The sequence below is a fragment of the Pieris napi genome, chromosome 13, assembly GCF_905475465.1.
Source record: "Pieris napi chromosome 13, ilPieNapi1.2, whole genome shotgun sequence".
NCBI lineage: Eukaryota > Metazoa > Arthropoda > Insecta > Lepidoptera > Pieridae > Pieris > Pieris napi.
Window position 1 is genome coordinate 9384855 of NC_062246.1, and position 15190 is coordinate 9400044.

Below are 15190 nucleotides of genomic sequence, written 5' to 3' on the forward strand. Positions count from 1 at the left end.
AAGCTTGCGTGCGTAGTGGTAAGGACCGATCATTTCCCTAGAACGCAAAAGAACTGGCCAAGTTTAATGCCAAGACATTCGGTAAATTTCATTTTGAAATCGGAATCACTTACCTTGAGATGTCGTTGGATCCGATCATCCAACAAATTAAACAGTAGGTTCCTATTTCTTTGCATTTTTATGCCGTCCAATTCCAAAAAAATATTGTTTCGCCAGGAAACGAAGATTTAAAGAAAATAATATTAAAAATTGTTATGGTGTTTGTGGTAAAGTATACGCATCTAATGATACGCTTTTAAAGCTGTGTAAGTTGGTGTGTGTTTCTTGCTAAAACATACAAGATATTATATATTGTTATAATTCAAATGCATCAAGCGTGAGTAACAGACCGAAGGAAGTAACGTATTAAGTTTTTGATGTTTCTGTTTTTGAAGATTGATAATTTTTGTGTTACTAAGTAAGATGATTAAGTCTATATGAAAATCGGGAGCACTGACTAGTAAAAAATAAAAGACACTTTGTTTTTAAACTTTAATTTCGCTATTACGCGATGTGGACTTTACAAAAAACAGAACATGTTTACGGCAATTATTATATACAACGCCATCTACATTTTCATTTATATATGTAAAAGCTACAATAATGTTTAACGCTAGATGGCGTGAAATTAAAAACACCTATGACAAGACATTCATCAACTTAAGCAATTTGACACTAGATGCCACTATACAAAATTGACACAGTTGATAAAATTCAAGGCATATAGAGGTGACTGATTGGCTATCGAGTTATCATCTAGAAGCCGTTAAATTAAATATATAAAAAATCCATAGTATCCAGTACTATATTACTTTAGACTAGACAGGTAGCGTTGTATATGAACAATGTTTTTTATCTCTCATGCTGGTTCAATCTACGGAGGCTGGTCACATCCATCCCATATATGGCAAATGCAGCCGGCTCTTCGAAGTGAACCTGGTAATATTCAATTGAATTTTACAGTGCATTAGTTTGCTACTTACAGGTTACATATATTTTGATACATGTAACCTTAATTTGACCCCTTATACCTACGTAAATAATATCCTTCCGTGCATTATATATCTACATATTCCTTAATCTTGAGAATCGTAAAAAGTTATATAAATCAATATAATTAATTCGTGCTGATTAAATTACTGTTTAACAATTTATTTCAATGTAAATATTATTGGAAAGTAATGTGAAATTAATACCTCTTTTTCTTCTTTAGATTCATCCTTGGATTCCCTTGGAGTCTTGTCCGCAAGTACCTTAACCTTAAATGTATTGTTTTAATATAGTTTTCAGAGTCAAATAATTCAAATAAAAAGTATTCGGCGTGTGGCGCTAATATTTAATCGAGTTTATTAAAAATACCACGATTGTTAAAAAGATCTCATCCTAATTATTTGTAAACATACCTGCGTCTCTATTCAGGGACTTAGGGACGAGGGTCGGTAAACAACATTAATTATCTAAATCATTATTAAGTAAATGTATGATTATGAGCGTCATTTAAAAAAATTGATTGCAGTTAAAAACGCTGCTATAAAGTTAATACTTAATAAATAATAGTATAACATTTAAGTCGTTTTAAATTAACTTTCACATCGACTATTGTACTGTACTAAGTACTTAGAAGTTACCACTCACTAGTGTAATTACTAATTTAAATTATCACTTATCATTGATAAATTATAATACATATTACATAGTAATCATAAGTTAACTTAAATTCACGCTTATATTAATATATTAAATAAGACTTTACTCAGTAAATACACTGATTAAGTCATGCAAAAATTATTGGATAAATTATACATTATATATAAATGGTAACGATAGATTCGCGTAATATATACGAGAAGTACAAATGCTTTAACATCGCGATTTTCTGAACACTCAGCGCCATCTAGTAGTAGCATAAGTGACGACTCATCCATTTTAACATCACCATTCAAAAGCTACATAGAACCTTATTTTAAATATTACAATTAAACTTACATCTTTAGAGGAATCGTTATCCGCCTTTACTCCAGTGACTGGCGGTATGTTGGGTCCTAGTTTCTCGCATAACGTTGTGACCTAAACAGTGATGTACATATAAAACAATAATACCGATTCAGTGAACTTTAACGTAAAACGTCGTAAACGACTCTCGGTCAGTCTCGGGCCACGAGTCGTGGCAGACGGCAGACCCGGTCCACAACTGCTTAGCTAGCCACCGATATTGCGTTCTATTAGGGGTTCTATAATTATATAAAAAAATACTTGGCAGGAGTTATAGACCAGTGCAGATAGCCTTTAAAATAAATAAAAAGTGAAAAAAATTACAGTAGGATGAAACCCATTAGAAAAGGAGGGGAATATGATCAAAATGAAAGGAAAAATAAATTACGGTCGATCTGAGGTCGGGAAGGGGTAGGGGGGGGGGGGGAGTTTTAAGGGTAAAAAACGGTTTATCTCGATTTCCGGCAAAACTAAAAGTCCTATCGAAGAAAACTAAATGGCAAAGTTGTAGGTCATAAAAAGATCTACAACTTTTGTATTCACACATTTTTCACATAACCTCAAAATTTATGTGAAAAATTCAAAAAACCAACTTTTTGGTTTGTTATTTCTATCTTTTACAAAAATTTATTTTTTTAAACGAAATTTGGTGAAAACTAAGGTAAGTAAACTAAGAAGTAGGGAAGGGGATGACGGGTCTGGGCGTTACTGCATACGATTTTTTGCATTTTCCGAGAAGATTTACTATGGTAATATATATATATATTTTTTTACCATAGGAAAGTAGAGATTTCAACGCACTGAAAGCACATCAACTTTTTGAAAAAAGCTGAAATTTTGACGTCAGAATTTTCGATTGAAAATTAGGGTGTTTTTTCGATATTCATTCAAAATAAGGTGAAAAAATAAATATTTTTAATCAAATAAATTACAGTATATTTGGGACATAATAAGGTAAGTTTTCACCAAATTTCGTTTAAAAAAATAAATTTTTGTAAAAGATAGAAATAAAAAACCAAAAAGTTGGTTTTTTGAATTTTTCACCTAAATTTTGAGGTTATGTGAAAAATCTGCAAATACAAAAGTTGTAGATCTTTTTATTGCCTACAACTTTGCCATTTAACTTTCTTCGATAGGACTTTTAGTTTTGCCGGAAATCGAGATAAACCGTTTTTTACCCTTAAAACTCCCCCCCCCCCCTACCCCTTCCCGACCTCAGATCGACCGTAATTTATTTTTCCTTTCATTTTGATCATATTCCCCTCCTTTTCTAATGGGTTTCATCCTACTGTAATTTTTTTCACTTTTTATTTATTTTAAAGGCTATCTGCACTGGTCTATAACTCCTGCCAAGTATTTTTTTATATAATTATAGAACCCCTAATAGAACGCAATATCGGTGGCTAGCTAAGCAGCAAGGGAGTGTTAAAAGTACCCTTCCTAAAGAGAGACTTTTCTTGCTTTAACTAGGTCTCTAGTGGGCCTGGCACCTCCCACCAGGAGACATAGTAATTTAGAGTATAATAAAATCGTCGTTATAATTAGTGTAATCGACAGAAGTTTCTGGGCTTTCTGACGTCGATTAAAGATAAACTAAGAATGAAAGCTATATGTCTAACTACGCGACATTACAGTAAACAATTATTACATTGGGGTATTGTGAAAAGCATGCCCTGGCTCTGCCTGTGCACGGTGGGGCTACAGCGCGCCCGTATCTGTCTCTATCCGCCGGATCAAACATATAGTAACCTAAAAACAATAGTTTTATAGATATATGGTAGTGTATATCCTTAGATATATCCCCGGAGTAGAAGTAGTAAGTTCCTGGGCTTGAGATCTCAAACGAATTTGTATTCCCATTGTATTATGTATCTCTTTCATCAAATATGTGATATTTCACTAATGGGACGTAGGTCCGACATTTTTCTCTGGGATTATCCCTCCTGGGTAATTCCAAATTTGGAACATTGTTCACAATAGCTTTATCGTGAGTGACTAGATGACGCGACAATAAATGACACCTGTCAAAGATTTCATAAAAATTTTAGGCAAAAAAAAAAATTAATTAATTTGTTAGCTGCAAAAAAAAAAATTGGCAGCTAACAAATTATATTAAGGGTCTGTTTCACAATGTATGGATAAAGCACCAAATAGCTATGCAACACATAAATTATTTGGAAGATAAATTGTGATATTCGACACTTCATCTGACTCATAACTTATGATGAATTTTATGTGACGAATAGCGCTATCTGACAGTCGTGAAACGCAACAATAGTGTTTTTCCACCAATAAGTAATAAATAGCTAATTCGGAACTTGTGTACATTGTGAAACAGACCCTAAACATGTAAAAATATTGTATTTATAAAGACTGATTAGTGATTACTTTGATACCAATAATGATATTATTTTGACATAATTAAATAAAAAAGTATAATACAAACAAATTGACAAATACTTTTTAGAAATCAGTTCAAATAAGTTACCTCTGGGTGTCCTGAAAAGCGCCACAGCAAAGTCACCCCGTCCAGCTAAAAACACACCCGATCTCTCTTCCCGGAAGAATTCTGATACCTGTTAACATACAACGGCTTATAATAAAATCGCTTAAAGTGTAAAATTAAAAGATATTTTCGACAAAGCATATATAAAAGTGGCTGGTATCAAACTGTCATTTTGACACTTGACTCGATTATCACTTTGTTAATTAGGACAGTTTAATTGGAATAAATATAACTTCATTACAATACCAATTCATATTAAAATAGAAGTATAAAAAAACATTAATTTGCAGATTCCTTGTCTAGATATATATAACATCAGTCCTCCAAAAACCCCATACAATTTTTAAGATTTTACCCCTTTTTATTAACCACTATTGTGTGCGATACACGGCAAAATAAAAATAGCGCTGGGCCGATCACCTTTTGCCAAAAATGACTAGTAACAAACAAACCAACACACAAAAATGACGATTAAAGATTACTTGATAATTAACAAAGATAAGTTTATCAATTGTTGGGAGCAACCTACCTGTTCCACCAGGTCATCATCCACTTTTCCCTTTTGTCTGGCCCTGTACACCACCACGCGGCATACGCAGTTACCGGGCGTATAGAATTTGCGTAGAATCTGAGATATTATTATTTAAAACAGTAACAATAACATCTGATAAAAACCCCTTTATATTATATATTATTACATTCCATTATTGTTGTAAACGACATCCGTAAAAACATAATATTTAAAGCATGTCACCAACACCGTCTTCACCATAAGGGCACACGGGGCCCGTGCCCAGGGTCCCCATTCTCAGGGGGCCCCGAAGGACCGAAAATTTCTCTCCCACATTTATTCTCAAAACATTTTTTTACAACACACTTTTTTCACAAATCAGTAATAAAAAAGTTATCAGAAGGTATTTACAAGGCGTATATTACGCCGTTATATCGATAACTGCGCCTATTCCAACTGTACTAATTAATAAGGATATAATAGAACACTCAACAGAAATCTCGAAAGAAACCGTTATCGTAATCGTAACCAAAAAACCAGCAGCATTCTAATATCATTAATTACATAATATATCATACTATATTTGATGACCTAAATGGACAAACTAAGTAAAAAAAAAATATTATAATTAGATTTTTTTTACTTTCCAAAAGGGCCCCAAATTCTTGAGTACCCAATGGCCCCAGCCTAGTTTAAGACGGCCCTGCATGTCACAATATATAAGAGAAAGATAAGAAAACTAGTAACTAATTATATTTCGATCCAATACAGCGGCACATGCCAAAAAAAGTTATAGGATGTATTTGTTTAGGTCTAAAGTTCATACATCAGCAGTATAACTCTGAGGTCGTCCGTACGAATCACAAACTATAATTTGTTCGTATTTAACACTTACAAAGGCATCTTTGAAAACCATTAGGTGTATTAGGCAAAAGACAATTGATGGCAAATATATACCTAGTATTGTCTTTGATTAACATAACTCATAACATTAAAAGAAAAACGCTTTTTACCGGATTAAAGTTATGTATTTTTATAAATTTACAACTATTTGACATAATTTTAAATTTATCCGACGTTTCGCGTGCTTTACAGCGTGCGTGGTCACGGTGACTGAAGACAAAAGATGTTGAATGTCAAAAAGTATCACAGCTGCAGAGAAAGTTGCATTATCTGTATTTATTTCCCCGGAGTTGGTATCGACTAAAAGATGGAGGGTTTTGGCAAAAACTGCTGTGATACTTTTTGACATTCAACATCTTTTGTCTTCAGTCACCGTGACCACGCACGCTGTAAAGCACGCGAAACGTCGGATAAATTTAAAATTATGTCAAATAGTTGTAAATTTATAAAAATACATAACTTTAATCCGGTAAAAAGCGTTTTTCTTTTAAATATATACCTGCTGTATATGCAATATCTTGCTATGAGGCCTGTAGTGCAAATAGCTGTCCTGGTAGAGCTGGTCACCACTCTCCAAGATCTGGTCCAAGGTCGACGAGCACCAACGACACACATCTTCCACTCGGGACATCGCTATTGCCATTACTGAACATGCCAACCCCTGGGAATATAATAATCGCTGATATAAATAACTGTTCATATGTAAACGCAATGTTGTCTCGGAATAATACGTACATTAACCCTTAAATAAATAGCTTTGAGAGAAAATAAATATATGTGACAATACATTATTAAAAAGGCATTGTATGCGTTTATTTTATTTATGCTCTTATTTAGTTAGAAATAGGATATATATGTGTGAAAATGACATGACGGAACGCTAACAAGAACCATGCAACTTTCCTCACTTAGCCCCTAATATTGTAAACAACTCCCGAGTGGAGTTTTTGTAGTAAAGATGTAATAATTTTTACAACCAAAAATCGATTAAACAAGAAATCTACCTTAATGTACGTATTAAGTACATTTCAAATTTTAATAGAAAAAACATTTTGAGCTAAAAACTTCGCTAATTTATGATTAGGACACTTGCAATAAGAACGGACAAAATATGTCAGACTTTAGTAATTATGGTTATCTGGCTCACCTGATTCCCTCTAGATGCGAAGGGGAATTTCCTACAGCTCATTGAGTGCTGAGCTGATAAGAACTGAGTACCATCGTGAAGGACCAGCCAGCCGCTGGTGTTACGTTGACCTTTGGAATACACGGCATCGTTATAGAAACATATAAGATCTTTAGATGATCATTTTTCACAACAATTATAAATATGTTAACTGTTGTTATTATTGTATTATACACACACACACACACACACACACACACACCAATTCAAATCCTCATTCACGCATACTTAAGGTCTTACACAAATTTTGTTGGATACGATGTAACACTAGTTTGTCATTAAAACAATTATTGTTTTAAACATGTACCATGTACCACGGAGTAATTGTAATCTAGAAGTCACCCACAACACAGAGGCAATAGGTCAATTTTGTCACAATTTCTCAGTACATTCATGAATAGTTTTTTTTTTATTATTATTAATATGACCTTTACATGCCTATTTAAAAATGGCTGATTGTGCGGTGCTTTGCAAAAATATATTTATTTATAATTTTTATATGTGAACTTAATTATTATACGAATCGCACTTCGCCATCGTCTGGGATCAGAATTTAATGCCCTTTGTTAATTATTAATAATTACAAGTAATATTGCGATTTTTTGACGGTTTTCCATTCAATAAATGCACACACTCAAAGTTTATAGATTTTTTCGACTTTCGTCAAAACTCAAACTTTATTCATGTATTTTAGCAAGGCCACTCAGTGTCATACCTTTGAGCTTTCCTTCTTGCTTGTCTCTCTTCTCCGAGGCTCGTTGTGCATCAATGCAAGTAGCACTTCCAGGCGGGTGTTTCCTATCGGACTCAGAGGCACGCCGCTTGCTTCCATGAATATCCACCTGATGATGGCAATTGTGTTATTTTATAGCTAGCGAGACAATAGGGGCAGGGGAATTAAAATAATATAACGAAAGGGATTCCAATTTAAGGTACTGAAAAACAAAAATCAAGTAGGTTAATAATACTTAGACACAAAGGTAAAATTTAACGAAGTAAAAAGTTATTGAAGTGAAACTTCTTTATCGGGGTTGGAAAAAAATTTAGTGTAACATTTTTTCGTTACGCGTCACATTTTTCCGTTACGCGCCATTTTTGAAGTGAAACTTCTTTATCGACGTATGGGAGAAATTTAGTAGCAGGTTACGCGCCATGTTGCTTTTTGAAGTCAAACTTCTTTATCGGCGTTGGAAAAAAACTTACACACATTTGTCACATTTTTCGGTTACGCGCGATCTTTTTCTTGTCCCTACCACGGTTGATCCGAAGAGATTCGAAGCCATTAGTAACAAAAATATATAAGAACGATAACAATGATAGTAATACTAATAATTCTATTACAATTAATGAAATTCTGTAATAATCTTAGTACTACATAGTAGTACAGTAATAAGTTAAAATGAAATAATTGTATTTGTATTCATGTCTATGATAATAAAAGCCTTTTGTTAAACTTTATCTAATTTAACTTTATTTAACCAATTTCTGTAAAGTTGCATATAGTAGATCATTTTTCGAAAAATAAGGTCATAAAGAAGTTTCACTTCTTACGTGTGTACACCTAGTACACGCACACATTTTTTTTTTGTCACTGAAATCTTCGATTCCTTCTGTAAACAAATTCCCGTCTCTTACCTTACTAGTAGCCGGCACCAGCCTAACACCAGGTGGGGCTCTAACCAACGGTGGTTCCACACCGCCCAACTTCTTGATTGGCTGAACCACCGCAGCCATCGCGTATAGTTGGAAATCGTGTTTCGGTCTTTCTACTACTGGGATATTTTGGAGGTAGCTAGAATAGTGAAGTCATTTGTTTTATTCATTTACAACTTGAAGCGTTATAATAAATAAACAGAAATAGTGGATCAAAATGTACAACAAATTAGATTTTGGTAACGACTCATTGGTCTAGTGGTTAGTACCCCTGACTGCGAATCCATGGGTCCCGGGTTCGATCCCCGGCTGAGACGAACATCGATGTGATGAGCATTTGGTGTTGTGCTTAGGTCTTGGGTGTTTAAATATGTATTTATATGTCTATCTATGTATGTATATCAGTTGCCTAGTACCCATAACACAAGCTTCACCAGCTTAGCATGGGACTCGGTCAATTGGTGTGAATTGTCTTTAAAAAAAAAAAAATACTATGTAACAAGAAGACTTGGTTAGATGAAAAAACTAGTTATGATAATGATCTTGTTTGTTTATATGTAACATCATGATCTTATATTTTTTTTATAAATAAGTTTTATATTGTATTAGTATTAAGTTACTGTAAGAATTATAAATAAGGAGTAAATGTTCTTCAATCTTTACATAGTCTAGTAACAGCTATCACGGTATATTGGCAAAAAAACATATGTACACGTTTTATGTAAGGGGATGACGGGTCTGGGCGTTACTGCATACGATTTTTTGCATTTTCTGAGAAGATTTACTATGGTAATATATATATTTTTTTTTACCATAGGAAAGAAGAGATTTCAACAAACTGAAAGCACATCAACTATTTGAAAAAAGCTGATATTTTGACGGGTGAATTTTCGCTTGAAAATTAGGGTGTTTTTTCGATATTCATTCAGAATAGGGTGAAAAAATAAATATTTTTAATCAAATAAATTACAGCGTATTTGGGACATAGAAAGGTAAGTTTTCACCAAATTTCGTTAAAAAAAAAAGAAATTTGTAAAAGATAAAAATTAAAAACCAAAAACTTGGTTTTTTGAATTTTTCACATAAATTTTGAGGTTATGTGAAAAATGTGTGAATACAAAAGTTTTAGATCTTTTTATTACCTACAACTTTGCCATTGAACTTTCTTCGATAGGACTTTTAGTTTTTCCGGAAATCGAGATAAACCGTTTTTTACCCTTAAAACTCCCCCCCCTTCCCCTTCCCGACCTCAGATCGCCCGTAAATTATTTTTCTTTTAATTTTTATAATATTATCCTGCCTTTCCAATAGGTTTCATCCTACTATTATTTTTTTCACTTTTTATTTATTTTAAAGGCTATCTGCACTGCCCTGCGATTCTGTAACTCACTTCACGAACTCACACAGCGGTTTTCGCATCGGCGGTCTCTCTCAAATCAGTCGTGAAGCAGTCATTTTATGATTTGGCATTCTGAAAAGGTGGGAGCTTGTACTTTATTGTTTATCAGAATGCCAAATCATAAAATGACTGCTTCACGACTGATTTGAGAGAGACCGCCGATGCGAAAACCGCTGTGTGAGTTCGTGAAGTGAGTTACAGAATCGCAGGGCTGGTCTATTATAACATGCCGAATTTTGAGATAGTTTTGCGACCATTGCGATTATTCTAAAGTTCCTGTAAGCGAAGTCCGGGACTAACACTATCCACAAAATTTATACTCACGCAAACGCCATTAATTTGGCAGATGTAAATGTTAGAACGCATGCCGCCCCATCATCCTGAAACCAAAATCTAAATATAACCTCTGACTATACACCTCAATCGCGGTATAAGTGTATCTGGACTATAAGACTTTTAAGAACTAGATTTTTACATCTATATGTATTATACCTGAGCATCGACCCTAAGTCCCGTAGGCCCACAAGCGTGAGGCTCCATCATGTAAAATGATGGGGCTCCAACCACTCTCCATACTGCCACTGCATGAGGCACTGACCATAGGATACCGTGCGTGTGGGATTCAAAGAATCTCTCGAGTGCACATCTAAATAAAAATTATATGATAACTACCAGAAATAATAACTGACATAATATTAATAATAATCCAGTGGCACTACGAGTTTAAGATTGCATCCATTTCTACGACGATGATCTGATGTTAAGTGATATGTGCCCATGGACACTCACGTTGCCAGTGCGTTCCCGGCCCTTTAAGAATTAGGACGCAGTAGGTGATCAGCATTCTATGCCTGATATTGTTATGTTGCCTCTATGCTATATTGATTTTTAGGTTTGAGACATGCCGGTTTCCTTACGATGTTTGCCTTCACAATACGAGCAAGTGCTACTTGCACTCATACAAAGAAACTTCCATTGGCATAGCTTCAGGGATAAGGGTTGCACGCTTAATACACTTGGTGACACTGGTGGATTAAGTGGATTAAGAATTACCAAAGGTTTTACAACATAACGTGCTTAATTTATACAAAATTAATATAACAGTGGATTATAAAAATTAAATTATTATTTTACTAAAGCCTTAAATTCTGTCAAAGTAATGCTTACTCTTATAGAATATAGGAACAACTTCAAAAACCCATAAATGTCGATTATAAACCCCTTAAGTTTTTGTTGTACACTCGGTTTGAGATGTAAATGCATCAAAATACATTCAAGTAGTATAACATTTAGATTTTGGACTATTATAGCTTTGGGGCCGTTCAAGTAAGCACTAAAGGGGGAGGGGGGCTTTGAATTTCTTATAGGTCATTACGTCAACAGTAATTATTTACAGGTACACATATTACCCACACATTGTCTTTGCTTGAAAACAAAATGCGTTTTCGAGGATTCCTACAAAAAAATTATACGTTTATGTACTATTATTTTTGAGAGCATTGCTTACTTTTGCTGACAAGAGGCCCCTCCTCTTGGGGGTGTGGGTGGTATAAATTGCAGTAAATTTGCTTACGTAATATACGTATACGTACCTGACAGTCATCTCAGTAGGTTCTTTCTGCTCCAACTTGCCAGTAAAGACTTGTTGCAAGTCATACCTCACGTAGTTAACACCCAACACGAATCTCTTTAGGACCTTTTACAAGAAATTAAAGAAATGTAGGAGTCGGTTTTGTTGATGGATAAACAAAAAAGTTCTCCCATGAAAAATGTGTAGTGAGTGAATAGTGGTCCAAGCTTTTTAAGTGCCTTCCCGGAAATCAACTTGTAAATTTCCGGGCAAAAGGAATTCTAAGCAAAGTATAGATATAATGTTCCGCAATTAAAACTCGAGACAACTTACTTGCAAAGGCAGCAACACATCCTCTCCAGGTCGAAATTCATACCCCAGCGACCCCAATGAAGCAGTGAAGAGCTGACACGCCACCGCCATGATTTCGTCAACGGTACGTCGCGTCCAGAGGTGAGGACGACGGACGTGGGACATACAAGCACCGACTATAGCTCCACACGCAGATTGGAGTAGAGCGTCGCGTGTGAACCTAAATTTTTAAGTTATCAAGCAAAGGCTCCACCAATAATCCCAAGTTAAAGGCTTAAAAGTACTTGTAGCAATAAAATACTTTTAAACATTGCTACAAGTACTAAACATTCATGCTCATTTGTAATATACGGCTTAAGACATTAATCATTAAGAACATTACAACATTACATGAGAAAATAAACTAACACAATTATATATAAGAATATATATTATTTTGTTAGTATATAATAAGAAGCAACATCAATTTATAACAAATAACATACAAATCTATTATAATTTATTGTCAGTCATAACTCATAAAGCCGCCATACATCTCTTAAAGATCTCGTCTCGTCTGTAATTGACAACGGTAATAACAAGTGACTACTTTCATCCAGCCAGATCTGTTTCAGTGATAATTATTCATCGACATATTATTGGCTTGAAAAAATATTTAATTTTTTACTCAAAATTTAAATATTAATAATATATTATTAAAATATAAATTTAAATATTTTTTACTCAAAAGTTTTAAGGCACGCACTGGTGACAAATTTATCCCAACCTAAACCTTTAAAAAAAAATATGTTTATTTATATTGTTATTTACAGCTAAGTAAAGTACTCTGATTTATTTACACTTACCTGACCAAATCAGGAGGACGAGATCCTCGTAATATTGTTCTTCCGCGCGCTGTTTCCACATAAGCTGTTAATACCTATCAAATTATCATGGTTAAACCCAAAACTATAAAAAAATATTGTTAAACTTAACACAGGATTAAGTATAAATTTTGGACATACGAGAGTCATAGTTCGTTTCGTTTAAATATCACCCTAAGTTCACTATACCACTAAATATCTCGTAGATCGTTAGAGTAGTTAGATTCACAATACATATACAATTAATTTTCAAAGAGTACTAAGAATATTATTACCTTCCACTCATATCCTTCATCTGGCACGGCCCCTTGAGCAGTGACCGCTCCTGGGGTTTTTGACAGTTCCCAGAATACTTTCACAGGTGATATACTGAACCTAGGTACACAAAAAGTAAGACCTATAGAAATAAAAACTTTAAAATCATTTGAAAGTTTTCTATAGTAATATTAACGAACAACGAGTGTAATACAGTCGAACCTGGATAAGTGAGAGCTCAAGGGACCGCAATTTAATAGAGGTTTCTCCAGAGTTTCTAGCTTATAGAGTTACAGAAGGGGTTTGTCTCACATACAGCGGTCTATAAAAATACGGCAAATATGACTTAAATTGAATTAAATACAAGTCCCTCGAATTAGAAATAGCAAAAGTTAAATTCGTTTAATTGTCACTTATAGAGGTATAGGCAAGTATCAATCTCTTTTATATATTGTTTGACTGTATATATATATATATATATATATATATAATATATATCTTCACTTTAACTAACGTAAACGTTTTAGACAAGTTTTAAAAAATAGCACACATGTTTATATTAACATATCCCTTGCTTGTTGTTGCCAAAATCTCATACTTTCAAATGGAGAGAAAGATATAAAATCTAACTTATATTTTGTTTCTACTGGCCTCCATCGCCGGCAGCTTCCGCTCCGGGACCGTGAAAGCTAAGCTATATTTATTTATTTATAACAAAAAAAATATGTTTAGGATTATGTACGCATGTCTCACATGTGTTCATTTTTTTATTTAGTTGAATTGTTAACATTACAAGGTATTATGTTTCGCTTTGGCATAATATAATTAGTAACTTGTGTATTGTCTTATATGTCTTACTAGCCGTTTCGCGCCCGCTTTGCTGGACGAATTAAAATAAATTTTATGTTTCATTATTTTATTTTTTTTCATATTTTTATTATTCTTCTTTTTAACTTCCCGCTAAGAAAATTGAAATATTTCGAAAATAGAGTTTTTAACAGATGTTGACGTTTTGCGGTTCTAGGAAGCCTCTTTTGTTTTTATTAGCGGGAAAAATTTTCATAAAAGTAAAACAGAAATAAAAAAATGAAGGAACGTTGGAATTAAATAGATAGAATTAAATAAATAAATAGCCATAAACCATCTAGGAAAAATTTCGCATCGAATGGTGGTAGTTTCATGTCGATACGATCAGTGGTTTAAGCGTGAAAGAGCCTCAAACGAACACCATTTTCTTTTTATATATATAGATTAGAGTTAATCTTACTTATTAGATCCAGGTCTCGCCAATCTTCCAACATTGTACGAAAACGTATCGGCCAGTTGGTCGGCCATAGAATATGCGATAAGGGCACAAGCCCCACCCGGGGACACGCGTCCCTGGGGTCCAACAGCGTGGGGCTCCCACATACAAAACGACTTATCATCAGCGCCACGCCAGATAGCGACACAGTAGTCCTTGCAGCAGAGGATACCGTGCTTGTACTAAAAAGTAAAGAAAGTATTGTTTCCTAGTTAAAAACAAAACCACAGTGACAAGATTATGATGCAAAAATGTCTCGTAGACAATTTTTTTTGGATGCACAGTGAGTAAAATACTACCCAATCCGGGTTTGCACGTCGGGTTCACAAAAAAAAAATTCATAAATGAAAGTTTTTTAAACCCCCCTAATAATTTATTTATAACTAAATGTATACGAAAAGTTACTTTCTATTAAATTAAATTCCATCCTGTTTATAAAAGTACACCACATCAAATACATATACTTAATGTCTTTTTTACAGTGATATGTTACAATCTATCTATTCTAAAATAGTCATGTATTTTGGTGTACATAAATTTTACAAACATTATAAAAATATTACACTTCGAAATTTAGTGTTTACTAGTAATTTCTTGCTTAACAATGCGGATTAGATTCCAGATAGGCACTTTGCAATGCTTTTTTTTAATTGATCAGCCCACTATCTATAGACATAATATCACGCCCTGGATAAATG

At 33.9% G+C, this 15190-nt stretch overlaps 1 protein-coding gene across 1 annotated transcript in view; it reads right to left on the bottom strand.

Moving 5' to 3' along the window:
• Positions 1 to 517: 517 nt before the first annotated feature.
• LOC125055524 overlaps positions 518 to 15190 on the bottom strand; it is a 35745-nt gene continuing 21072 nt past the window's right edge. Inside the window, exons 35-51 of the mRNA XM_047657988.1 lie at positions 14457 to 14674; positions 13210 to 13309; positions 12917 to 12990; positions 12093 to 12291; positions 11782 to 11885; positions 10682 to 10835; positions 10514 to 10569; positions 8773 to 8929; positions 7853 to 7979; positions 7099 to 7208; positions 6451 to 6612; positions 5067 to 5165; positions 4520 to 4607; positions 3680 to 3780; positions 2026 to 2106; positions 1236 to 1298; positions 518 to 975 (exon numbers count right to left, since the gene is read on the bottom strand). Coding sequence (XP_047513944.1) covers positions 892 to 975; positions 1236 to 1298; positions 2026 to 2106; positions 3680 to 3780; positions 4520 to 4607; positions 5067 to 5165; positions 6451 to 6612; positions 7099 to 7208; positions 7853 to 7979; positions 8773 to 8929; positions 10514 to 10569; positions 10682 to 10835; positions 11782 to 11885; positions 12093 to 12291; positions 12917 to 12990; positions 13210 to 13309; positions 14457 to 14674 — 1977 coding nt within the window. The 3' untranslated portion in view covers positions 518 to 891. The remainder of the gene's footprint in view (positions 976 to 1235; positions 1299 to 2025; positions 2107 to 3679; positions 3781 to 4519; positions 4608 to 5066; positions 5166 to 6450; positions 6613 to 7098; positions 7209 to 7852; positions 7980 to 8772; positions 8930 to 10513; positions 10570 to 10681; positions 10836 to 11781; positions 11886 to 12092; positions 12292 to 12916; positions 12991 to 13209; positions 13310 to 14456; positions 14675 to 15190) is intronic.